The sequence below is a fragment of the Perna viridis genome, chromosome 12, assembly GCF_037379345.1.
Source record: "Perna viridis isolate PV_CMFRI_1.1 ecotype Kerala chromosome 12, ASM3737934v1, whole genome shotgun sequence".
NCBI lineage: Eukaryota > Metazoa > Mollusca > Bivalvia > Mytilida > Mytilidae > Perna > Perna viridis.
The window spans coordinates 18,673,379-18,701,363 of NC_142456.1; the positions used below are offsets into that span (position 1 = coordinate 18,673,379).

General features: G+C 32.8%; 1 protein-coding gene across 8 annotated transcripts; it reads right to left on the reverse strand.

Annotated features, from left to right (window-relative positions):
- Positions 1 to 110: 110 nt before the first annotated feature.
- LOC148601555 (uncharacterized) lies at positions 111 to 27,713 on the reverse strand. 8 transcript variants are annotated; one of them, XM_088555523.1, is made up of 15 exons: positions 27,639 to 27,703; positions 26,702 to 26,783; positions 25,878 to 25,999; positions 24,896 to 25,036; positions 23,305 to 23,439; positions 22,774 to 22,852; positions 21,463 to 21,596; positions 20,698 to 20,722; positions 15,645 to 15,709; positions 14,372 to 14,413; positions 13,080 to 13,136; positions 10,111 to 10,374; positions 8,370 to 8,510; positions 4,105 to 4,293; positions 111 to 3,313 (listed from the first exon to the last, which is right to left on the reverse strand). In XM_088555523.1, the coding sequence occupies exons 3-15, from the start codon at positions 25,945 to 25,947 to the stop codon at positions 3,003 to 3,005; spliced, it is 1,653 nt and encodes a 550-aa protein (XP_088411649.1). In that variant the 5' UTR covers positions 25,948 to 25,999; positions 26,702 to 26,783; positions 27,639 to 27,703; the 3' UTR covers positions 111 to 3,002. The 8 variants fall into 8 exon arrangements, with proteins under 8 accessions (XP_088411649.1, XP_088411654.1, XP_088411653.1 ...); XM_088555528.1 differs by lacking the exon at positions 26,702 to 26,783 and having other exon boundaries at positions 4,132 to 4,293; positions 27,639 to 27,713; XM_088555527.1 differs by lacking the exon at positions 26,702 to 26,783 and having other exon boundaries at positions 4,111 to 4,293; positions 27,639 to 27,713.
- Positions 27,714 to 27,985: the final 272 nt, after the last annotated feature.

Sequence of the window (27,985 nt, forward strand, 5' to 3'; positions counted from 1 at the left end):
AGTGTGGAGACATGTAAGAAGTTTAATTATAAAAGTGGCTTATTTCTCGCCGGTATTTTTATCTTTAATACTTAACGGTAAACGCAATTTGCAACAAAAAAAAATGCATATAATATATAGTTTTTATTTAATACAATGGAGTACTGAAGTTATACAAAAGTAAAGCAACACAATCATTGCGGGCATCCTTTCATTTTTCTTGGGAGTGTACCATAAAACATACTTCAACTTAAAAGAAATACTCTGAAAATGTTTACATTTCAGTCATTAATCTCACAAACTACATATTTGGTTATATAACATATATAAAATACAGGCTAAATTAATATATATATATATATATATATATACTTATTTATAATTTAAAATATGTTTAATTTGATTTGTAACAAGGTATCTGATTGGTTAATTCTGTTTGAGCAAGCCAAGTTATTTTGTATAACCTGGCTTGGTTCTGTGACGTCATTAACGTTGACTGGTTTGCACTCCGCGATTCAAATAACCCCAAACAAAGTAACGTTTTAATTACCAATCAGTAAGTGAAATTTAGACTGTCATCTATTAGACATTTAATTGCTTCGCGGCTTATAAGTGTAAACTGCCACAAACCAAGTTATTTCGTAAAACGTGTTCAAAAAATATAAACATTCCAAAATATTCATAACTGTTGTTATACAATTGACCATGCAAAAAGTTATACAAATTGACAATGTAAGAAGTTATACAAATTCAACCATTTTCATCACGACGTGAATCGTGCTGCAACCCTTAAACAATACAACTTACTGTTCTCCGCCATCTGCGGTTCAAATGGTGAATAACCAGCAACCAAGAATTTAATATAACAAATTAAAATATCACAAAATAATATTTGCTATACTTCATATTTTCCGCTCTAAATTAGTGATGCATGAATTTTTTTTAAAAATCTTGATAAAAATGTAAATTGTTGGTTCTTTGGTAATGCAGTACTGTTTCAAAACGAAAACAATTATACTTAATGCAAAACAGAGAAAATAATACTAAAACAGTAAAAATACCATTTTCAGAAATGCGAAGTTAAAGGACAACAACCAATAATAACATAAAAATCAATAAAAAGCTTCGCCGAGCGCAGCATAAAACAACCGCAGTGGTTGAACACTGAACATTTGGGGCAAGTGTGGACACAGGAAGGAATTCTAAAGGGAATAAAATAAAATAAAATAAAATGAAATAAAATAAAATTGAAATTGGGCCAAAATTAAAAAAATAAAGTAATAAATGTTAAGAAGTGGTTAAAATTAAACGTAACTAGGAATAACAGTTTTCTCCTCAATACTTTGTGCCCCTAACGAAGGCCGTAAGGCCGAAAATTTGGGCTCATATTTTTACGTTTTATTCATATTTTATTTGTACTTAGTTCCTTTTGACCTTTTAAAGATGGTTATTGTTCACTAATACATTATTCAAAAATAGAACAAGCTGATTTTTTTTGTTTGGCATCTTTAATCCTTTATAACCAAGAGGATTTTTATGAGAAATCCAATAAAACAAAATTTTGCAATCGGACCAATTTATATTTTTTTGAACAGCATTAAATAAGATCACAATAAAAAGATATTTAGCAAGGAAAACAACCAAAACATTCTACATGGATTTTAATAAAACACATATTTTTACCCTTTTTGGACCCTTTTTCCATAGGGTTGGGACTCACAGTTTAACAAAAGAAGACCATTCCATTAATAGTAGGTAAAATAGTATCAAAATTTCAGAACAACTGGTCAACCCAACGAAAGTTATCGCATGGAAACCTAGTTTCCCTAGATGACGCCGCCGCCGCTTCTTCCTCTGACGACTCCGCCATAACATTAAAATATAACATAAAAATAAGGACATGCAAATAAACAAACAAAAAATATAAAGAACCAAAACCAAAACAAAAAAATAAATAAATAAATAAATAAAAGATTAATAATCGTAGCTATTATAATGAAAACCGATATAAGTATGATATGATGTTAATTGTCTTCAACAAACACCAATTTTCATTACAACCCTTAAAAAGAGATATAAACGTTGTTATGAGAATTTGTCTGAAGACACAAAATAGATTCTTCCAGCCAATTGTAACCTGAGATATAAGTACTACTGAAGTATCATACCCTTAATACAGAAAAAGAAAGTTAAAAAGAGATGGAGACCCATGAGGTAGTCAGAGATATTGAGTGTAAAGTACATGCACATCCACACCCGAACCATGCATATATTAGTTTTTTTTAAGTTATATACAGTTATTGTATTAAAGTTTGATTTCTGATTATAAATGTATTTGATTTTTAAATTATTTTTCATGTATAACAAAATGATTACATTTCCTATAAAAGTTGTATCAAGGGTTCGGGTAGTACATTTGTTATGAAATAATCTAATCGGGGTTTACATTCATATACTTACTCCACATACATGTATCATGAGAATACACTTATTGCATTGGATATTCGGCTTGATTTTAATGAAGGTGTATGAGTCCATTAAACACTTTTCTACCTACATGTATGTGTATGGACTATCTAACAATGACTGGATTATTTCTATGGACCGCTGTGTGTTTTCTATTTTCTAAATTATATAAATGACCGAAACAAAGTACGGAAGCTTTCATACAGATGACAATGTATGCCTCATCAATTTTTTAAGTCCAGACATCAAATCATAAAACATTCCATCTATTGGGAGCAGAGATAATTGCGATTAATTCGGATTGAAGGGGAAAAATCATGTAGTTGATATGAATGTATAAAATATTGTACATCTCTGCAACTGAAAGTACTTAATTTGATATTTGACCCAGTCCTCGTGGACGAAAATAACAAATTTCAATTTAAGTGGTATCACCATCCCCGTGTTATCATTACTCTCATGTTCAATTTGTACCTTTTGATCAGAAGATAATATTGAGCCACATTTGTTCTTGTATATTTCCTTTTAGCTGCACAGAAGGATTACAGCATATTAGGTTACATACTATTCGATGGGTTTATAGCATTGTATGAATCTGAACCTAGGGAAGGTTCATTCACAGGTTGAACACCGGAAGTATGACCAATGACATTCGACTGACCAACATAAGCTGCATGTTGTGACCCTTGACCTGGTGGATTCCCATTTTGTAATTGAGTTCCATTTTGTTCTCTAAATGGCATTGACCCAGAATGAGGTCCATTAACATAGCGACCCGGATCATCCCGAACTATTTGATCTATAGATCCTAAAAGTGGTGGACTTCCTTGTTGCTCGATGTAAGCGTGTTGAAGATTTTCTTGGCATACTGAAAAACGATAACTAAATATATACATAGTTCATCAGGAAAGGATTTAATTTCAAAATAATGAACATTTCTTTTACAGCAAACCAATACAAATAGGCACATTTTGAAGATATTGTATAAAGTTGCTGGTTTTTTCTATAAAGAAAACTTCAGATAGTGTTTTATTGCTAGTATATGATGCCAAATGTTCCTTGTGTTGTTTCATGTAAGACGAAAACAATTGTAGAATATTTTAATTATGGATCTTGAAATGGTATCAAAGAAAGCCAACATATTGGAAATGTTGGCATGCGTTAGAACCAAATAGATATCAAAATCTAAATCCAAACCAATAAACTGAAGATCTCAAAATCAAATGTTTCGAAATAGTAAGCCAAATCCAGCAGCAATAAGTTACTGTGTTGTAATACATGAAGTCTCAGTTTTTAGTGTGTTGCTATGAATAGTAAAATGTAAAAATAGTCAAAACAGCATTTTAGTACAATTTTTGCCCACTTCATGTATCTTATTCATGACCTCAAATCCCTGTGGTTTGACCGAGAACAGCATACAACCCATGGTATCGCAAACCGTTAGTATATATAGATGACAAAATCAGAGGTACTGTAGGTCATGAGTTAGATCCATTAAATGGGCAAAAATTGTACTAAAATGTCGTTTTTACTTTTTTTTACATTTTACTATTCATGGCCATACACTGAATGTAAAAAATAACTAAAAAAATATTTTAGTGCAATTTCTGCTCATGTAATGAATCTAACTCATGACCTCAAGTCCCTGTAGACAAGCACCATTACCAGCATTTCCCGATACTTGACCTTGCGGAAAACCATCGTGAGTAAATGTAGCATCGCCATTTTGACATCTATTTGGCATTGACTGTGAATTTGGTCCATTCACCAGACGACCTCTGTCATCCTCAACTGGATTTTCTGTCAATAGCGGTGGATTTGTTATTTGCTCGAGGGAAGCATGTGTTACTGAAATATATAAGCGCACTGATTTGACCTAAAACCATTTTCCATGTTGATGATGATGATGATGATGATGATGATGATAATAATGATAGTGGTGGTGATGATAATGATTATTTGCTCGTATATATAATAATATTTCGGGTTATAACGAAATAAATCTTTATATAACCGCGAAATTACTACATCAAAATTTTCGATATCACAAGCTCGTAAAACATGCAAAATTAAAATTTTTCAACCGATACAAGGAACTCTCAAGTACAGATGCACTAGTAAACGGTTAATACGGACGGGTATCTCTATACTATATTTTACGGCATTATTCCTCTACAAGCACGGAAAGCTTTGTACTCACCCAATAAGTTTACTAAACCGTTAAATATGCTAATTCGTAAGGAATATAGTCATGATATTGTTGTCAAATTGTTAAAAATAGCATTTTTTGGGTTAACATTGATTCGCTCATAAGGTCTTTTAAATTACATATAAACTTACACACTATATTTAAAAAAAGTTTCGCCCCGTGCAGGTCCGGGTGTTAAAAGAATAGGCCTGCAGCAGCGCTAAGCTTGTCGTATAAGGCGACTAAATAGTGCTCAGAAACCTAGCCGGGGGCTAGGCGCTCTGCCCACAGAGCAACTGGGATGTGTGCCCCAGGTGGTGGAATGGGGTACCCCTGGCGTGTTACATGCTGGGGTTGTCAGGCTATAATACGGAAAACCTGACCGCAAACCATAGTGGTGCACCGTGTTGGGAAAGATGCCACGTTCCTCGCACGTTAAAAAACCCTGCTGTGGTATTCGATAGGAGTAGGAACCTTTGCGCTCCGCCACAGGAGGCTAAATTGCCCGACCTTACCCATCCCCCCTTTTTCCAGTGGCAATCGAAATTTGTCGACCCTATTGTCCTTGTGACCCATCCTTTTTTTTTCATTTCATGTTCATCGTCTGAATATAGCTGAAATATTGCTGCTCGGACGTTAAACCCCAACAAACAAACAACAAACAAACAATAAAAAAAGTTTCGACATGACACGGGTTGTGTCATTATTGTATTTACCATGGTACACAACTCCTCATGGGAAGTATTGGGATTAATATAACATACGATGCAGGTTTAAACTGGTCGGGAGCTGGTGTGTAAGTTAACTGCCAGTAGTCCTTCGTTTGTTTTCAATGTATTTGTGTAACGTATAATCAGTTTCTTTATATGTGTTTTCAAAAAGGGACTCATACCTTTAAGGTGTGTTTCATTGTGTATTTTTTTCCACAGTGGCCAGATTTAAAAGGGGGAGTGTTGTGATTACGCAAAAGTACTTTATCCCCGCCGCTTTTTTTGCGCCTGTTCCAAGTCATTACTGTCTGGCCTTTGTATGTATAGTTCCGTTTTCACTATATAGGGGAAATTATTTCACTGTAACTGTGTATAATGTTGTTTTTGAGCCAGCTGCAACCTGCTTTGTGATTTGAGGGTTTCCTCATCGTTCATTGAAAATTCATTGGTGTTCTTGAGCTGACATTTTTAATTCCGGTGAGGTACATGTAGCATCTATGACATATTAACCATTTCCGTTCTCGTTATATGACGATGAGGAAGAGGAGAAGGAGAAGGATTGTGATGATGGTAATGATGCTTAACGGCGTAGAACTGAGACAAAATGCGAGATAATTTTCACAGATTCATGCCAAATTCATATATTTATTTTTTTGTTAAGTCAGTGCAATGTTATTGTCTACTGAGTGCGACAAGAATTAAAACAAAACTCCGTTTGGAAAAAAAAATTAGATTCGACGTTTTGACATCCTGATATTATGGTTTCACAACAATGCTACGTTCGATAGTGATACCATACTGAAATAATTTATGTTTATGTCAGAGGATATGGAAATGTTTTTACACCTGAAGTACTTTTGGGTCGTCGCCGTCCTCAAGGGTAACCAATCGCCATATCTACGGATATGAACCTATCTTATATTCCCGATATTTTAGTCAAATAATGTCTATTTTACTCTGTAAGGGTCAAAATCAGTTGTCATGAAAGTGACGTTTTCTTCGGCATTATTTTGATAGTGTTACGAATTTGAATTTATTTCAGCTGTAGGAATCTATCTTTGTTACAACCATACAGGTAATGAATATACGAGGTTTAATAAAAGGATGCTTCTTTGGAGTTTTGCAATTTTACAATTGTGATTTCGACGAATAAACAACAGATTTAAATCAGAAATTTTCAAATAGTAACATTTTCTCATTTTGCTAGCATATGTACGTTCCACAAAGCGTTTTTTTTTTACCCAAAATTCAGTCTAAAACGTATAAATAACTTAAGAGTGGACGTAACTGATTTAGTGCAAGATAGCATGTGACGTTCCACGGGGGAATGGGTAGTTACACTCGGGGATGTGTCATAGCAGCACTTGGTTACACAAAGATATAGCAATATAAACAAAAGATGACATATAACTGCTAGATTAAACATGCAAAAAAAAAAAAAAAATGGTTGAAAACATTAGTCCAATTTATTCATTGTAAAAAGCACACAATTTTACTATGTATACAAACACTGTGCAAAAGTTTCGATAATACAAGGTAAATACTTTTTGTGTTTTAGATTACACAATGTAGGTACTCGCCTGGGACAAAGTGTGATGAAAATGAAAGTTTGTTAAGCTACAAAGTGGAAAACATTTGTAAAACTGATCTGCAATAATAGGTGCACATCTTCAATATAAACATAAACGCTGTGCAAAGTTTCAATATTATTTTGTATACAAATACTTTTGGTGTAGCAGATTACAATAAAGTGTTTTGCAGGAAAATCTTGATACGACCGCAGTGGTAGAACTCTAAACAGTTTGAGCAAATATGGACACGACATTCAAGCTTGATACCGTTCATAGTTTGGATTGTTATTACGTGGTATTACACAGAATGAGACTGTTCAAAGAAATTACTATTGAAACATTTTCTTAATATAACCTGATACACATGTATCCATAAAAAAATTAAAGATGTCAAAGAACACCCGTAGTTTCAATTATGTAAGACAACATAGGGCAAAACTATTGTATTATAACAACTGGTAAACACCTTACAGTATTAATGTACAATACAATGGACAAATTTATTGAATTAAACATTTCCTTTCTGAGTATTTTTCAGGTTTGGACACAAAATATATAATTTCCAATTTCATAAAAGGCGGGCTAATGCCCCATCCCCTACAATCATCTATGAGAATATAATTGATATAAAACATGCGAGTCCATAGAATCTATCATGATGAATCTATCTAGTTTTTATATAAATTTGTTTAATTTTCATTTTTTATCACAATTTTACCAAATGATAATAAAAACGAAAAAAATTCGAGCTTACAAAAGTTCATAATATATATTGAAGTTCTAAATCATGATCATCTTTTAAGAGTCAAATAGAGATTTTAGATTTTAGAAATACTCTTCCTTTAAATACAAGATTGAACACATGATTCTATTCCAATAAGTATGGCACAATGATAAAAGATGTATTCACTGAAAGTCAAATTATTGTGATTACATCATGACAATACTTGTTTCTAACCTGTTTTCAGCCCTTTTCTCCATAACGGTTCAAGTCACAACCCCCAAATTAAACTCAGGTTTTTGTGGGGTTTGGGACCAATTTGTAGTATAATTTCATACAGACATATACACTTGTTCTCAAGTTATTGAACGGAATTGAAAGTGTCTACGAACGACGACGACAAAGACGACATCATGGTACAATAACATACGACCGCAAATTATTTGCGGTCGTATTAAAGCTTATTCGGTTTGTAACAGTATATCACTGGTGAATAAACGTTCAATGCATTTGACAGCTGATGTAAACCGGTTACAGTGTACAATGAATGTTCATGCGAAATGAAAGATTGGAAAAGAGCGATGATGTTAATTTGGAATTTAACATATAATATTATCTTACTTTATTTTAGAGATAAAGAAAATATTTATTTGATATATTTATAGAAAATTAAGACCGAGACGTTTCAGATATAATGGAGCTTCTTTAACACCTGTTTCAATACAATACAGTACCTTGTGGATGCACTGTGGCCACAGGAGGGGATGATTTCGTTAAGTAGCGATGCCGGTTAGCGTCTGGTGGGACATCCAGGACGTTCGACGGTCTAGGCGATTGTGTACCATCTACTGTATTCTTCAGATAGGTTTCTTCATCTGATAATGGAGCGACTCATGTGCTATTTTATTATACACATGATAAAGGAACAATACTCTTGCAACTCTGATAGAGTAAACCACACGGTTTGTATATGGACGGAAATTGATTTTATATAGTTCTTATGATAACAAAAAAAAAAAAAAAAAAAAAAAACAGAGCATATTGAATGAATGTGAATGAGTTACAGCTTAAACCATTGTGAACAAAATACTTAGTATTTAATAATTTACTAATTGTTATTTAAAGTTTTAATCAGAGAGTAGCTTGGTCGGTTCATATTAAAACCTATTACACCAATCCCAGCCTCCAGGTTCTTGAATAGTACTTTGTAGTTTAAAGAGACCTAAACACTTGTCATCAAATTATTTTCTGGTTATCAGTATAATGCCAGTTTTGGCCCTTATCAACCACCAGTATTAATTCAAGGTCTCGATTTGTGGTATCTGCACTTTTGAGAAAATCTTACATTTATCTCAGACTAAAGTCAGTCATATCAAACAAAATCAAGAACGATAACTCTTGCAAAGTGCCAATTTCATGTACTATCTATGTATTGTTTATCTGAAAAGCACAACCTCCGAATGAAAAAATAAAACTGGTTGTAATCCGTTACTGTTTCTGAACAAGAAGCAAAATTGAATTCGATGGGTTTTTGACATGCACGAATCACCTCCTGTCTGATTTTTTATAGACTGTTACTTAAATGAAATAAAGAAGATCGTGAATTAAAACGCAAAATTAGAATGCAGACAAATAAAGAAGATCGTGAATTAAAACGCAAAATTAGAAATGCAGACAAAACAATATAAATAACAGAAATCAACTAAAAGAATACAGAAACCAAAGAATAATTGAGTAACCCGTACAAAAAAAAAACTTGGCGTATGATTAGAACTTACCAATTGGGCTACACCCACCATTTTGGAAGACTTGGCCACACCATAAAAATCGACGAGCCCATAATGTCATAGGAAAAACATTTCAAGGGAAAGCTTTTCAAAAAACATTTCTAATAACCCCAAAATTCACACCACTCCAGGTAGCTCCTAGTCGCCTAGTCGTTGGTAGTTAAACGAACAGAAATCAGCGGCGCTTGTAATTAAGAAGTAGTATCGTCCAATCAAAGGTTTAATAGGATACGAGTAATAGAATCCGGACAAGTTTTACGAATAATAAAGACAGATGGTCCATATTCCTGATCATAACAATAATATCAATGATAATTCAAAACATTCACCCTCTCAGCACACCGTCAAGCAAGAAAGTGATCGTGAACATATTAATAAAATATGTGAAGTACTGCAGTCTAATCGTGAATGAGAAATATTTGCTATTATTTGTCAATTTTAGCAAATCTGCAACGTTTATAAAAATATCGAGAATTACAGTACCATTTCCAAATAGGATAAGTATCTTCCGATGACGTTGAGTATATCTTATTATTATCATGATTATTTGGAATATGAGCTAAATGCCAATAACTAGGTTATCTTGCCTTAATATTTGTAAAACTTGTCACAGATCTCTTACCCCTATCCCGTTATTTCTATATAGATGGACTGTGACGGCGGTGAAACAAGAGGTAGTAATAAGAACCTTGTGATAAAATGCATTTTGGGATCGTATCGCCACCCTCAACTTGTGCAGCAATGGACAATAATGCAACATCTTCTTCTCCTATTTGTCCTTGGCTACGTGGATACCGTGTTGAAATATCAGTACTAGTACCATTGCCATCAATGTTACTTTCTTGTTGAGGTTGAGGGAGCTCCGCGCTGCTGAAAGGCACTGCCTTTGGCATAGTATCTTTTTCGAATAGTCCACTCGTATAATGAACTGGTGCTTCTACTTTTGTTTTATCTTGAATAGGAAATAAACGACTTTAAAATCATGATATGGTGATGTATATAAAGGCAATACCATGTTATGAAATTGAGTTTTATAAGGAATGACTTACATTATTTCAGTCTTTTTAAAATAACCCTAGTCACATTGTGCACACCATTTCAATTAGACCGAAAAGTATAACTGTCATTCCTTATAATATAATTTAAGTATCAAAGTTAACAAGTAAAAATTTAAAAAGGGTTGAAGACGTCACAATAACATCACAAAATTTGGTCTATGAAATGATTGACCAATTATTTATCCAACCAGAAAGAGTGTCACATCCGAAATTGAATTATTACCCTATGCCATTATTCATAAAATCGTATCTTGTAGTATTGAGTGTATAAAGACAAAAATGCAGATTTTTCATATACATAAAATATATAAACACATGTCTTTGTAACATTTTTAGTTAGGAAATAATACCATCAACAGGCAAGTTGGACTTGGTAACTATTTTTTGTAGAGATTCCAGTATAATTAATTACATGTTACCGAAACAATAATTTCCACTTTTGCAAGTACTTGGATTGAAGTACAATACAGGATGTTGTTATTTGCATGTCCAAAGATTTTTTTACTTGTATTTGTGAAGTAATTAAAAGTAATTTACTGGTAAATTATATCCACTGCATGCATGCTATCATTGATTATATTTGTTATTGCATTTCTGTTTGTTTCAGTTTTTAGTGGAATCCGAGTTGCTCATTTGCTTTTGTTACTTTGTATGTATGATTTTAGTTACTTTATGTTCTTTGTTGTGTATGTCTGTTTTCCATGTCTGGTCTTTGTCCCTGGATTACATTCTTTTGATTACCGCTATAACCTTGGTTCCCTTGATTATTCTTTAATTAATAGTTTTGCAATACAGATTCGTTTTTGACAAAATAAAATTCTCAACAGTAAAATCATGAAACTTTTCCACTTTTAAACTATTTTGAGACTGCAATGTCAAAGAAAAACAGTAAGTATTTAGACTATTTTTCTGTTCAACGCACTATCGGAATGCTCTCGAAGGTAATTGTGACTATGTTAATAACAAATGTTATTGTTAAGTATTAATATTCCGCAGCGATTGTTCATTAGCCTACCGAAAACACCCTTTCCGATGGTTTGAAGAATACTTTTAGTACCCATAATTTTAAAAGTTCCTAAATTGTCATTTTAGTCTTTTTGGATTTCTCTGCGATAAAGTATATTATACATTCGATGTGCCCAATACCCGCATTTCGTTCAATAATAATATAGATTGTCTTTACGGTAGTCACCAATGCTTACATATGACCAGTGTATATATGACCCAAAATGTCTTCAAAGGCAGCAAACTTTGTCTGCAATACCACGTCTATACCCGTAAACCAAATCAAACAATAACAAAATTCACAGGGCGCAGCTTAATACAATTGCAGAGGTCGAAACGTGAATAGTTGGGACAAGTATTGACAACCATTCAACTTGATACAGTTCTGAACGTTTGATTGCTATTAAATATTTGATACAGGATACAAATTTAACAGTGAGATCCGAATAGAAATGAGCACTATTTGGCCCCTCATTCCTGAATAGTTCATACCATAGTCTCCAAAACCTATTACCGTTTTTAGGGGATATCGCACTATATGTATGTGGTACAATTTCAAAGAGATCAGATAACTTATTCCAAAGGTTTTATACGTAAATATTTTTTTTCCTGTCATATCATGGTACCCATCCTTAATCAGTTCAATTCACATTTCAACTTCAAGGTCCCCTTGCTTTAAATTTAAAATATTTGTTTAGATTCTAAACAGATCATGTGACAACACCTAGGCTTTTTGTATGTGGTATATTGTCATAAAGTCTATACACTTTACTCAAGTTATTGCCGAGACACTTAAAATCTACGGTTAACGAAAATGCAACCACCGCCGCAGACAGCAGAATTTCATACTACAACCGCTACTTCGGTCATAACAATCGATGTATTATTTACAACTAGCAATAAGTGATGTTCATGTAAAACAATGAGGCCAATTGTAGATAGGTAATTTTGTACATATATCATATATTTAGATTGAAATACACCTTTTTTGTACATGCATTATAAGTGTTTGTTTAAAACCTATATCGCATACCCTATATAGTATACCCTGTATCACAACTCTAGACCTATATCGCATACCCTATATAGTATACCCTGTATCACAACTCTAGACCTATATCGCATACCCTATATTACATCGCTAGAACTACATCGCACCCTTTCACGGATTATACTTGAAGTATAGTTAAAATATATGATATAATGAACATGACATGTCAAAATGTGTATCATATATGGTATCAACCCTCGACCTATATTATGGCCCTTGGGGTGATATATAGGAGTATGGGGGTGATACCGCATGTGATACAGATTTCGACATTCAATATTCAGTATGGAGCCTGGTTAATCAGGCAATTAATGGAAAGGAATGTGAAGTCATTGACTTTTAAAAAATTTTCATGATTAAAGTACAAATGCATTTGTATGAGGGGGGTTGACTATTTCCATTATTATATTATATTACACGTAATTATTGTATTGAAATAGCCTCTTTTTTATTTAGTCTAATGCTGATAACCAGAAGTTGCTCATTGAAACACGTGTACAATTGAAATCTGCAAAATTCATAAGATAAATAATTTGTAGTTACCTGATTCAATGTTACTGTGTTTGACTGAAATTCCGTCAAGATGCTCCTCCTCATGTTCTATGACATTAAACGAAAAATAAAAAAAAATGCTTATCGGGGTACAGCATCATTATTCTGTGATACTACTGCAAAGGCAGAACCCTACGTATGTTCCCACAACTTCCTATTATGTTTTTTTTTCTCAAAAACCATTGAAGTTTGGAGTAAACACGATTATATGCACAGAAGGAAGTACATTGTTGTTTGAAGAAAGTGTAATGAAAACGAAAAGTTTAAAAGTCTTTGAAACTAAGTTTGTTTGAAAAAGAACACAACATTCGATTAATGTCAGTAATATTCATAGATCATTTGACACGCATGATTAAAATATACATCTCTTAAATTTGCATTGAAAACGCATATCTTCCCAAAAAGTGTGTTCCATTTGACCAAAATCTTGAACCTGCCTTTGTTTCGCTTGCTTCCATAGCCTGCTTGGTGTAAAATATAAAATGATAAAGCGTATCTTGATATAACCACCTCATAGTTTAAAATTGTGATTAACTAATTGACAGAGAATGAAGTTGGTCAAAGAAATTAAAAGTTTTGAATTACGCTTGGCTGCATATATTCAGTTTGGTCCCCTTATCCTTAACAGTTAAAGACAATCTTCCCATTTGTTGCTTGGCAACTTGTAATACAATTTCATTGAGATCCATACACCTGTATACTTAAGTTATTGTCTTGATGTACGGACAACTGACAAGGATTACGAACATACCATAACACTTTTGAAAATAATAGTGAACAAACATGAACAAAATCCTGTTAGAACAATGCCAAGCTTTTAAGAGGGAAATTTAGAATTTTAAGAAAAAATTCTCTCAAATTTTTGTCCGAAAACAAGAAAATGATTTGTCCTTTTCTGGTCCCTATTTATGAAACATTCATTGATATACCCTTCGAAATCAATTCCAATAATTTGTTGTATAACATTCGTGGAAGAGTTTAATAGGGATCTATCCACCCATTCGTAAATTCTGAAGTAATTATTGTACGATAAAAAAAACTATCTACTGACGACAAAATCAGCCATGGTCATAATATTATACAACAAAAATAAAAAAACCCCAAAAAACCAAAAAAACAGAAAAACAAACAAACATTAAAACCAAAAACAGAAAAACAAACAACAACAAAAACAAAATAAAAAAAAACAAACAAAAACACAAAAAAAAAAATAATAAAAAAAAGATTGGTCAAATGAACACATTGAATCAGTAAAACTCAAACAACTTTGAATCGATATATACCAACACCACGATTCTTCTTAGATGTTTTCTTTTTTCGTTTCCCTGTAAAAGATAATTGAAATGATTAAGATATATTTTAGTTTTTTTGTCATGAAACGAGCAAATTAATAACTATATATTTTCACCGGTGTTCAAAACTAAAAAATTGTAAGCAAAACTCATTTAAGGATACACCAAGCTCCTCACATCAGTGGCAATATTGTCAAAATATAAACAAAATCGTAAATCAAAAAGTTGATGTCATTATGATGTTCCTACAGTCTTGTAACTATATGGCATACCGATACAAGACTTTTGTCAAATATGAAATGGCTGTAATAAAAGATTCAGAGATACTTTAACGATAGTTAGAGGAAGGACGAATGAACATACATTCATTATCATCAAATATTTTGTATACAACCCGCTTTGCGTATGTTATAATGAACAAAAGAACAGACAGATCATTCAGTAGGTGTTGCGAGATATTTTGAATATAGAATATAAAATAGAAAATAAAAAACATTACAGAGCGCAGCATGATACAACAGCAGTGGTCGAACCCTAAACAGTTTGGGCAAGTGTGGACACAATATCAGTTTTGGACACACTTGAGCATAGGGACTTACAATTCATTATGGAGACAACATCTGGTTTCCAAACTATATTGAACAACATTTGAAATTCGAATAAAAAATTTAAAAAATAGACCAAAAATAAAACAGTTGATGTTTTGGTGTATGGTCAATATGACCCTTTATTTCTCGAAAACCATAAGAGATATTCGGAACCCCAATTGTCTACGGACGACGACATCATGATACCATTGTACGACTAAATGTGTTTAAGGTCGTATAAAAAGTTATATAGGCAAGATAAACTTCTCTTTTCCAATCGCTTGTAAATGATAATTAGAAGCTGTATCATGCTAATTGTAGTTCACTCTAATCAGATTTTCATTTCATTACCTAAACAATGATTACTATCTCAATCAGTTGTTGTAAGTCTCCTCAAAACAAAATTTGAAGTGACATAAATTGGCAAGATTTGGTTTGAATATAACTGTTGAAAACTTTTTTATCGTGACAGTATTCAATTGTTATCAATTCATCAATTTTAACAACAAATAATAAGAATCTATTGGTAAGCGTGGCAGAGAATATGCATTCTCGTGGTTCAATAGTGTGTTACCACCTTCGCAAAGTTGTTTTAAGTAACGTCACTCTTTACTCTTTTGTTTCTTTCTGTGACAAATATTATGTTGCTATAGTAGAGATGAATAAATTATACATACTCTGCCTACATCTTTTGCATATCCAATAGAACATCATAAAACAGAGAGCAATTAAAACACCAATACTGAAAAGATTGAGCAATATGAAGCGCATAATATTACAGAGAAAGAATTGATATACACCTATTTTTTTCTCTATCAAAAGTGGCATTAAAGTAAAACAACTATGTTAAAAAAAGTTTTACCGAGCGCAGCATGATACGCCTGGTGCTAGATGAAATCTGCTCACTTTGGACACAATATGTTTTTGATACACGTTAACATTTTTTTGGTTATAGTTCCTTGTGGAACCAACAACTGGTTTAAATAAAATATTGCACAAAATTTTAAAATCTAATCTAAGTAAAACGTCCTGCTGTCAGCGTTAAAATCAGATGGAAAATATAAAAAAAAAACAGTCTTCCAAAAAAATGACGGTTTTGGCCAAATTTACCCCATGTTACACAAAAACGGATTGAAAATTCAAGTGTGGACATCCAGAAGAATCTTATGAACATTATTTTTTCTAAATTGGACATGAAATTAAAAAGTCGATTGTTAGGAGTGAAGCCCCTTTGGCCCCTTATAACTCATTTGAAGAGATATATAAAATCTGAATGAAAAAGGAGGAATGGAATTCACAAAAATAAAACAAAAATCAATCCAAAAAGTTTTTTTAGTGCGTGTCCCTACTTTGGCTTCCTTTAAACTGAAAATTCTAAATACAACTTTCAATCTGTTAAGTAGTCTCAACACAGTATTTTGTAAGACACACACACACACGCACGCACGCACGCACGCACACACACACACACACACACACAAAAGAGAGATTGCCCAAATTGAACGAGAAATATATCTTCTACATAAATTCATTATAAACATCTATTTTTGCCCGTTTTGTCCCTTTTATTGTAGATTGTAGAAAAACTTAATTTTCAAATAGCAAGCTTACTCTACTTATTGCACGGAAACCAACATAAAAATAAATAAATGAATAAATAAGAATAAATAAAATCACATTAACGACGACGACAGCACCATAACATAATACGCAGCAATAATTGTTGTTCTATGATAAAAATATGTTATATCTAAACTGATTTTATCATGATTGCGCTTTTAGCACATTTTTTGCATTAGTTAGTATTTCTCAGAATTAAAAATTCTGAATTGCATGCCTCCATGTTGATAACAAATAAAAATAGCAAATTAATTTCGATTTAGTTTGTGTGTTACGTTTGTTGGTAAGTTAATCGAAAACGCTGATAGGTATACAAAATTCTACACTTCTAAAACATCAGGACATCTAAGACACCTAAGGCAAGGTATAACTGCTTTTGAACAAATCTCTACTAACAGTTCCAAGTGTTTAAAAAAACTATCACTCTCGCCCTCTAAATGTAAATGTGCTCCTCGTTTAAATCTGGAAAGGCAGCATAAATGTAAATTTAAATGTTATTGATTTCATTAATTGATGTGGCCCACCGAATCCCAATAAGTCAGTTTTAAGGCTACGAGTAAACAATATGAAACAAAATATTACTCAGGATGTTTCACCAATTTTATATTTCAGACATCCTTTGGTTAAAGAGTAATCAAGGGAACCAAGGTTATAGCGGTAATCAAAAGAATGTAATCCAGGCACAAAGACCAGACATGGAAAACAGACATACACAAAGAACATAAAGTAACTAAAATGATACATACAAAGTAACAAAAGCAAATGAGCAACTCGGACTAGAAACTGGGAGCATGGCCCAGGTGCACCGGTAGGGTAAGCGTCCTCTGCTTTTCTAGAAACACCCACCGAGTTGCTCATAAAAAGTCAAGTCCGGGTAGACAAATGAGGAAAGGAAAACTATGACCCGTTGAATAAATCAGTTTTCGTGGTTCAGATGGATACACCATAACGATCCACGAGTTCATGATGACGACCATAAAACTTATGTAGTGATGAGTTCAATCTTGTAGCAACATAGCCCTGTTCCAGAAGCCTATTTGTTAGAGTTCTAGCGCGATATAAAAAGTCTGCGTAGTTTCGGCAAGCTCAGGTATAACGTATGAGTTGTGATATGAACACTCCATACGCAGGTGCTTATGGGATGTTACCACAGATGAAAGGAAAGTTGACAATTCTGAATGAAAAGTCATCACGTTTGTCGTAAAGTTTGGTAAATAGTTTTCCTTAACCATCGATTTCTAAGTGTAGGTAAGTTCCAACAGCCGTTACTCTAACATTTTTTTCCCAAACCTAAATTGGAGAGTTATAAAGGTTTCACCTTATCTGTCTGTCTGTCTGTCTGTTCAAGCTATTTTCTTAACAGCTTGCAGCATTGTTATGAAACTTTGTGGGATGTAATATAACTAAATGGAGATGTGCATACTGTCAGGAATTTATGTTTGGACAAAATAGTAGGAATGAAGGCAGTTGAACACAGGCTTTTTGCAGCAATGTAGGCTCTGAATATTGCCCAATAATATCACATTTATTCTAATAACATGAACATGTTTCATTACATAGTACGATTCATAGATATTTGGAAAAAGAATGTTTTTCCGACATTAATATATTAGAAAGATGTCATCATATTAATGCTACAGCAATTATAAGTCATTTAACAATTACTTTTAGTAATTGCTTTGCAGGGCGCAGCTAATACGACCACTGCGAACAAATCCTGAACAAATAGGGAAAATATGGACATGACATTCAAGTTTACACGTTCAGAGTTTGGATTGTGATTATATATTTGAACATTAAAATTAAAAAAAAAAACAATTCATTTAAGCATTTCCTCAATTTAATCTGATATCCATAATTAAAAAAAGTAAACATGTCAAAAATACCCGTAGTATCCTTTCTGTCCATAAGCGACGAAACTTTGATATAATGATCATTTTACTAAATACTTAAAGTGGTAATGATACAGTTAGGTAATTAATTTATTTAACTCTAGATTTCCTTTCTTGGTATTTTTCAAAGTTTGAAATAAAATATATAACACTTTCAAAAGTTTTCAATTTTATGAAAGGCTAGCTGACATCCCATCTCCTGGATCTACCTATGAGAATACGCCTGGTAATGACAAAGTGAATAATAAGTTAATGTAAATTCTTAATCCAAATCTAAGACATTGTCCCTAAGGGGACTAATACCCCGCAGCAGCTTGTTGAACCTTGTGCATTTGAGTACCAATGTAGACACACGATTCATATTGGACACTAATAACTATTGGATAAACAAAGCACTTTGGACGAACAACTTTGCTGTCATATCTAAAACACCCAACTTCAAACCACAGTCAGTACTATTTCCTTGCTGTTGACACCATAACGACAAAATAAAACTGCAAATTAACTTTAAAAATAAATTTCTGAAAATATGCACACCCATTAAGTTAAATGACAATCCTTTAAGTTTTTGAGGTGAGTTGTGGACAACACATGATATCAAGTTTTTATGTAAAATGCCTAAGTTCCAACAGCCGTTACTCTAACATATTTTTCCCAAACCTAAATTCCCGACAATATGCACGTCTCTAACACTCCACTGAATTTCATGAAAATCCTGCAAATCGTTGGGAAGGAGTTGCGGACAACTATGATAATAACAAAGTTTTGCTGAAAAAAGCTTATGTTCAACTGCCTTCATTCCTACTATTTTGTCCAAACATAAATTCTTGACAGTATGCACATCTCCATTTAGTTATATTACATCCCACAAAGTTTCATAACAATGCTGCAAGCTGTTAAGAAAATAGCTTGAACGGATAGACAGACAAACAGACAGACAGACAGATAAGGTGAAACCTTTATAACTTCCCAAACTTAATTTGTTGGGGTATAATTATTTTAGTAAAATACACTTTTACTTATATTTATGAACACTCTCTAACAATAATAATCTAAAATGTTACAATATGCTTATTTCACTACGCCTCAAAAGAAAAACATGTTTAAAATCAATAAGCAGGTACTATGCAACTGTATTGAATAGGACCTAAAATAGAACATTTTTTGTGTATTGTAATCTCAACCAAATATTTTTACCTTATTACAATATAATTAACACATATTATTGATATAGATTTGAACACATGGTTCAATTCCAAAAAGTATGTACACACAATTCAAACCTAATTGATATAGCTCTAAATTAGGATTGATATTAAATGTTTGACACAAGATAATAATTTGACCAAAAATGATGTGGACTTTTTTTGGCCTCTAATTCCGTAATGGCACCTTGAGGTATTATTTCAAGGATATCTTTAATTATTGTCCGGTCATCAGAAAAATTTATTTATTAGCCTCTTATACCTAGACGATTCAATTCACAACCCTCAATCTTCATTTGCTGGTGTGACAACTTATGGTACAGATTCAAAGAGATCCGATCAATTTTACTGAAGTCATTGTCAAGATTTCAAGAAAATGCCTTATATCTTGTCCCTTTAAGACACCCTATTCTTTAACAGTTTCGGTCGCAACCCCAAATTCAATCCCAACTTAATTTTTGTGGAATGACACATTGTGGTAAACAATGAAAGAGATCCATCTACATCTACTAAAATTATTGTCTGAACATCAAGAAACTGCTTGTTACTGGCGTCTTCTTGGTCCCTCATTCCTAAACATTTCATGTCACTTTTCCAAAAACTAATCTAAGCCTTCCTTTAATAGTACGTACGGCATCTTGTGGTACAATGGCAAAGAAACATCAATTCAATAGGGGCGGATACAGGATCTTAGGTTAGGGAAAGGAGGGGGGCGTAAATAGTTTTAAAACAAACTTGTGGGTAAAATTTGTGAAAAAATCAAGATTTTATTGCAATTTTTTTATTTTCAATTTTAGAGGGGGCGTACGTCCGGCACGCCTGTCCTTGGATCCATGCCTGTTCACTTAAAGTCAAGATATTTTCCGGATATCAGGATATCTCTTTTGATCGTTCTCACTGTCAATATATTCTGATAGTTTTTTAAAAGGAAATCCAGATTTGAAGTTTTTACATATGTATACATTTAAGTAAGAAAACTGTTCGCAGTCTAACGTTAATCAGATAGAACTTACCCTACTACCATGCCTATCGCCGCACCTAAAAGACATTTTTAGTTATGAATGTTTACAATTACACTGCAACTTGTCTAAACCAAAGTTCGTGTGGACTGTTTAATTTTTTGGTTTACGCAGGTTGAAAATTACATCCAATCTGGTGTGAAATGACTTTAAAAATGTAGCTGGTTTAGACGAGTTTTTGTTTTATTGAGGGTTCTGATTAGACAAGTATCACTGTGTCTACAACATAGCTGATTAACATTTTATGTTATGTAAATAGGCAAAGGGAAACATACACCAACAAGTATTTAAAAATTACATTTTTAGGAATAAAATTAAATGTTAAAATACTATTTTGACAAATAAATGTGAGCACGATATAGTTTAAAGTGATGTGATAGCAAAATGCTTTGCAGGGTACAGTTTGATACGACTACATAGCTCGTATTATGAATAATTATAGCAAGAACGGAAACTCAGTTCAAAATCTAAATTCTGATTGCCATAAAACATGTAACAAGAATTGGAATGACCCCTTCACCTCTAACGCAAATAAAAAGTCATAGAGATCTACATTATTGTAAAATTACCAGATTTCTACGGCCGACAACGACGATAACATTTTACCATGATACATCTTCAGTTCATGTGCGATAGTATAAATAGATCCTGCTTTTTGCAAAAATTCTAGTTCGTTATTATCATAAGAATAGTAATACAAAATATTCATGCACATATAACCATTTGTATTTAAGACGAATGTTTGAATATTTAACATACCACTGTCTATCGATGGCAATAACGTGGTCGTTCCTTTTACTTTTGGAGTTGTGTTTTGTGTAGTGATATCTTTAGGAACACAAGTTCTATCTGTAGTCGAATTGCCTTCATTTATCATCGCATTAAAAGCACATCTGCAATCAATATATGCATGTTGCCAGGTAAAATGTTCCAAATGTCGCATATTGAATCAATTCGGACAAGCATTGAAAGAAAATAACATTTTTGTCAAAGTCAGGGGACATATGTTCGTTCCTATAGTCCATCGAAATTTCTGTGGGAACGAATTCTGCGCCACTTTTGGCCGCTCTGTTCCTACACTCCGACGAAGCCTGATTTTCATAAGGGCTATTTCAAAAAAGGGAAACTAGTAGCCCAGTCTTCAATTCTAGTTTCCGTTATATAGATAATAAAGATATACTATCTCCTAGTTTCAAGGAATTCTTTCATTAAATCTACCCAAATGAAGTTGAATATAAAGACAACTAATACGCCGTTTCCGCCTAACACCTCAACCTTAACTTGTACACAAATATTACAGGACGTTTGAAATCGAAATTTTATGACAAAACTGACGATTTTGACTTCTCAATTGTAGACTGTGCCATTCTTAGTGGCAATATATCAGCATTTCCAGTCTATGGATTATACATATCACAGTTGATCCGTAACTGTCAAATCTTGTTATCTGTACGTGTCTTTCCTACGGACGAGAAAAGATATCTTTGACTAGATTCTACGTCTTACCGGATTGACAACCCCTATCATTCTTGACACTTACTATCTCCAGTGTATCTGAGCAATCGAAAGGAGTTAGGTGACATGAAGCACCACGGTGTTTTCCTGAATTTCAGTTATTAATCACACAACCATCATTTGATGAAATAAAATTCCATATAGATATATTTCTTTGACATCGTCAAGTAAATTCTTAATGTCATTTTTTTCGCATGATTTATTGCTATGCTCCGACATTTTACATATATAGTAGAAATTGTCCTTTGTATTGTTGTGATTTTTGATTATTGTAATTCGATTCGTGGCATAACTTCCCACTATTTAAATATTATTACTTAGTTTACATTCTGATTCTTTGTTGAATTGAATGATATCGGCCACGGTGAGCTGAATTATTGTTGCTAGACTATTTCTGGGTTATACTCAGTTACGATGAAAATATACGCTGACAGTTCTGAATATTTTACGTAATTTTAGTACTTATTTTGAACACACTTTGGACACAGTTTTAACAAACAATAGGTATTGCAATATTTAACATCTCGTAACATGATAATATTCAAGCAGACTTACTCAGGATAACTCTTTTTCATGCATATTTCGTTTGTACTTGTATTTTTAAAATATCCATAGCTGCATTCAGTGCAATATCCTGCAAAGTAGAGAGATAATTTGGAAAAAAATATAAAAAAAAATGAAATAAAACGAAAAAGAATACATAAATATCTTGGAAAAGTAGATTCTTTGGATATTATTACAAGGGCATTTGAGCCGAGACAATATGCTGTGTATATGTTTCCCGTTTAAAATGGGTATTGCCCAGAAGGTATGGTGCTATAGGGAATGGGGAAAAATTGGCATGCGTAGATATTCGGCCTTGCGTCATTTATTTATGTAATATACACATGTCGTATTATTATATAAATAATAAATGACTCACTTTCATGTTTTAGTAAGGGGAAATGGTAAATATGAATGGAAAATGCTTTTGGAATGGGGATCAGTGAAAGGAACTAGGTTAAAAGGTTTTAGGAATGGTACGTTTAAACCATAAAATAACTGTATAATGCGAAGTTTCGTAATTTACAATTGTAAGATTGATACCGTAGTCATTGAGTTCGTATCCACGTATACGACAGGTTTCACGAACTTGTCTACAGTTTCCAGGACCTTGGCCTTCACTAATGTATTGTCTGGATCTGTCACATACACAGTTACCATTTTCGTCACGTGTTTCCTCTACAAAAAACCCCCAAAAAACCTGGTTTTTTTACGTTGTGTAATATATACGTGCGATAGTTTTTCGACCCTACTTGTCCACGTCCTTAAGTGTAGTAAAACAAAATCAACAACTAGAATTGTGTATGTTAGTTTGTAAAACTGGTAGTTGTTTTAAATGTTATTATTCTTCAATGGTTCGAAGAACAACCCTCCAAATCAATCCAATATATTCTTTAATGGAAGATTTTGAAAAGATCCATACACTTTAACCTATGCTTTTGTCAGGGCAAAAGGAAATTGTTTGTTTTTGTCCTTTTTTGGACCTCAATTATAAAAAACAGTTCTTGCGAGTCACAGTTCCTTATTTCAAACGCAACAATTGTTTTTCGAAGAGAACATTGTGGTTTCAATTGTACAGAGAACCAATGACTTGTATTCAAGTTATTGTCTATATGTCAGGGTAATCAAGGGAACCAATGTTATTGCGGTAATCAAAAAAATGTAATCCAGGGACAAAGACTAGACATGGAAAACAGACATAAACAACAAAGAACATAAAGTAACTAAAATCATACATACAAAGTAACAAAAGCAAATGAGCAACTCGGACTCCACTAAAAACTGGGAGCATGGACCAGGTGCACCGGTAGGGTAAGCGTCCCCTCCTGTTTTTTCTAGAAACACCCGCCGAGTTGCTCATAAAACGTCAAGTCCGGGGTAGACGTAAGAGGAAAGGAAAACTATGACACGTTGAACAAATCAGTTTTCATGGCGCAGATGGATACAACGTAACGATCCACGAGTTCATGATGACGACTATAAAACTCTGTAATGATGACTTCAATCTTTTAGCAGCATAACCCTGTACCAGAAGCCTATTTCTTAGAATTCTAGCGCGATACAAAAATTCTGCGTAGTTTCGGCAAGCTCTGGCATAACGTATGAGTTGTGATATGAACACTCCATACGTAGGTGCTGAAGGGGTGTTGCCACAGATGAAAGGAAAGTTGACAAAAGTCATCACGTTTGTCATAGAGTTTGGTCAATAGTTTTCCTGTACCGTCGATTTCTAAGTATCAGGAAATGCCTGTTGTTTTTCACTTTTCCAAATTTGTCCGAAACTCCAATTTCAATCTCAGTCTTCTTTTTGTTTATGAAACTTCATTGCACAATTTCAAAGAAAATTATTCACCTGAAAGTTATTGTCTGTTTACCAACAGATTACGGACAGAAACGACATCATGATTAAATCAAACGATCCGAATATTTTACGGTTACATGAAATATCATTAAATGTGCTCATTTTATGCTGTTCTTAATATAAAATTGCAATAAATTAGTTTTTTTATATCATAAATAGGCTGGTTCTTTAGTTTTTTAAAAATATATTTTATTTCTTCTCTCTCAAGATAGAAGAATCATATACCCCTCAATCATTGAATTAATCATTGTTTTTGCGATAGTGATACTGCACCTGGAAGACACATCTGAATTTTAGCACATGGTGAAAATGAGAATGAGTCAGTGGAATAATTCCCATTAAGAAAAAATCCCTCAGGACATGGAATACACACATCATTCCCATTGTTTTCTGTACATGCTTTGAATCCTGTGTCTGAAAATCAAGCATTTTGAAGTAAATCAGTTAGTTCTATGAAAGCGTTAAATTTATAACTTTTAACATCTGATCTATCGTTTTCTTTTTCTGTTGTACATTTTTTTCTATTATGGCATTATAATTAACAACTAATTGTACTAATCTCGACCTCTGCAAGTTCATCCTGCAGTTATTCATTCACCTATTACTTACCAACTGAATCATTAATTTAATCAATTACTTTCAGAAATGCTGTAATCAATAATTTAATTTTATCATACATTAGAAAAAAGTAATTGTAATTTAATCAATTACATTGCAAGTAATCAGACCCATCTCTGCTGATATCCATAGCAAATGAAAGATATTGTTTATGTTTTGGGAATATTTAAAATTAAAAGAAGACGTCTATTAATTGTTATGTCAAAATAATGAATGTCAATTTAAGTTCCAGTCCATATAAAAATTAAGACACTGTCTAAGGTAAGGTGATTCATGGTGTAGAAAAACCCATTGATCAGACGATGCTTGTTTTGGTCTACATATGCTATATTGTTATGTGACTATAGTCCATTCTGTATTTTAATCAAACCCATTCAAGAACGATAACTCTTGCAAATGCTAGTTTTATGTACAATCTATATAATTTGATCTCAAAGGCGTAACAACCAAATAAAAAAATTTAGACTGGTTACGTGATCAGTAACTATTTAAGAACAAGGAATAACACTAAATTCGGTGGGTTTTTGACATGAATGTATTATCTTCTGTCTGATTTTTAAAAAAGACTGCTACTTAATATCATAAACAAGGATTCCATTAAGAAAATTAATGAATGTAGATGCATAATTCATATTACCGTAACATGTCGTTGGATTACAACACACACCATCACGTAACTTTTGTCCTTCCTTACATGTTCTTGGCATTAGGTTTCAGATGTACTTTAACACGCCTGTTGTTGTTCGATTACTCAATATTCTTGAAGAAAATTTACTTTTAGTGCACTCAGTATAAATGAGCAATAACTTAAGTACATGGCTATGAAACAATATTTGTCACCTTTGCATTGTAGTCATAAATACAGTTACATTTTTTTTTGTATTTTCATACATGTTCGGCATGTTTTCCATGAGTTTCTTTTTTGTTAGGAGAATAGAACTTGGATTTACTTTGAATTCATAATTAAGAACAAACATATTCAGTTCATAATATTCTCTGTTAAACACCTTTAAATGATTTGTGTAGTTCAAAATGTACCTTCTTGACTTTAATTTAACTTATCGTGAACTTGTCGTTGAGGTTAAGACACAGTGATTCGAAATGAAATCATCTAAAAGCGTGTTATCACTGAATATAAAGCATCGCACGGTGTTATTCGAAACAATCGCAGAAGCCAAATCCTGACCTGGACAAGTTGGGACAAATATTGCCACAACATTAAGTAGATGCAGCTCTGACTGTGGATTGTGATTAAATAATTGACACAAGCCATGAATGACACAAGAAAAAATCAAAGTAGCCATCTAGTGCAGTCACAACCGCCAAAATCAATCTTTCCCTTTCTTTTAAAGAATAGCCCATGTAGTAAAATTCCAAGAGATCCATACATTTGTACTAAAATTAAAGTCCCAACATAAAGAAACTAATTGTTTTTGGTCCCCTTTTACCCTAATTACTAACTATAAATTCCTTTTCTTGCTAGTCACAGACATCACGATGAATCAAGCATTCCTTTGGTGGACAGAGACCTGGTATTATACATCTGAAGAAATCAATTTATTTGTACCTAATCTATATTATGGACAAAGGAAAATGATTGCTTTTTACGTCTTTTCGCCTTTCTAAAACTTAATCTTGTCAAGTCACTTTTGAGTGAAAAACCGATTCCAGCATATATACCTGTGCTGATATAACATCTTATGGAATGATAGATACACATTTTTAAAGTTATTGTTGTCCCGACATTTTTTGCTCTAATTGCACCTGTTCAGTCATTATCCTAAACAGTTAATCTTTTTTAAGGTGTGGCAAATTCTAGTACAATTGCATAAGGCCTGTAAAACTCAAATCAGTGTCTGAACACTTAAATGTCGACATACGACAACGACGACAGCATTACGCCATTATACGATCGCAAATGTTTTATGATCGAAAAAAAATAATTTCATTTACGTATACTTTCATAATACCTCGTACATGTAACAAACCCTTGTGTGATGTTATTATTCTTGTCCAAAAAATAAACACGGAATTTTACAATCTTAAAATAGATTAACAAAAATAAGACTCACGTATGTACGACAATTTTACATTACATAGATGTATAGTGTTTAAAACAAAATTTAATATCTAAAACATATCTCGGAAATATTTAGTAAAATTTTCAAGCACACAAGGCAAAAAAAAAAGATTAAATTGTCAGCAGAAATAGTAAACGAATTACATTTATGATCACAACAAACACCTAGGTTTCTACTGTCAGGTTTCAATGTTAAATGCATGCGTTCAATCCGATTAAACAAATAACAGAAAAAAAAATGGAATTTAAAACTAGAACGAAAGTAAATGTATATCAAAATTAGCATCAATGAAAATTGCAAACTATATTTACACTTACCAGTTAAGCGTATGTGTACTTGTCGTATATTGTTATGCAAAAATCTGGTTTATAAGTAGGAATTTTCAATCTATTTATAGCTCATGTGTATTAATGTGTTTTATATTTACTTTTAAATTTGTGCATTGTGAATTTGCGTGAAATTCCCTATGTAGAAAAAAATGTACAAAATAAATTTAAAAAGGAATGTTGCATAAAGTAAATCAAAGGTTTCAATATATAAAAGGTTTGTAAAGTTGACGATGTTACAACTGGTAAATTTGTAAAGCAACAGTACTGTTATGACATCTGTAACAACGTCTATGGCAAGCCAAAGTGGACAAAAATGGGTGTTTTCAATTAGTCAA

Excerpts from the sequence above, each read along its gene's own strand:
- LOC148601555 (XM_088555522.1), bottom strand. The coding sequence starts at position 25,947 with ATGCCAAGAACATGTAAGGAAGGACAAAAGTTACGTGATGGTGTGTGT. Across the intron at positions 15,710-20,697 it reads GCGATAGGCATGGTAGTAGG|TATTGGTGTTTTAATTGCTC; the intron begins GTAAGTTCTATC and ends CAATCTTTTCAG. Across the intron at positions 13,137-14,371 it reads TAAGAAGAATCGTGGTGTTG|AACATGAGGAGGAGCATCTT; the intron begins GTATATATCGAT and ends TTAATGTCATAG.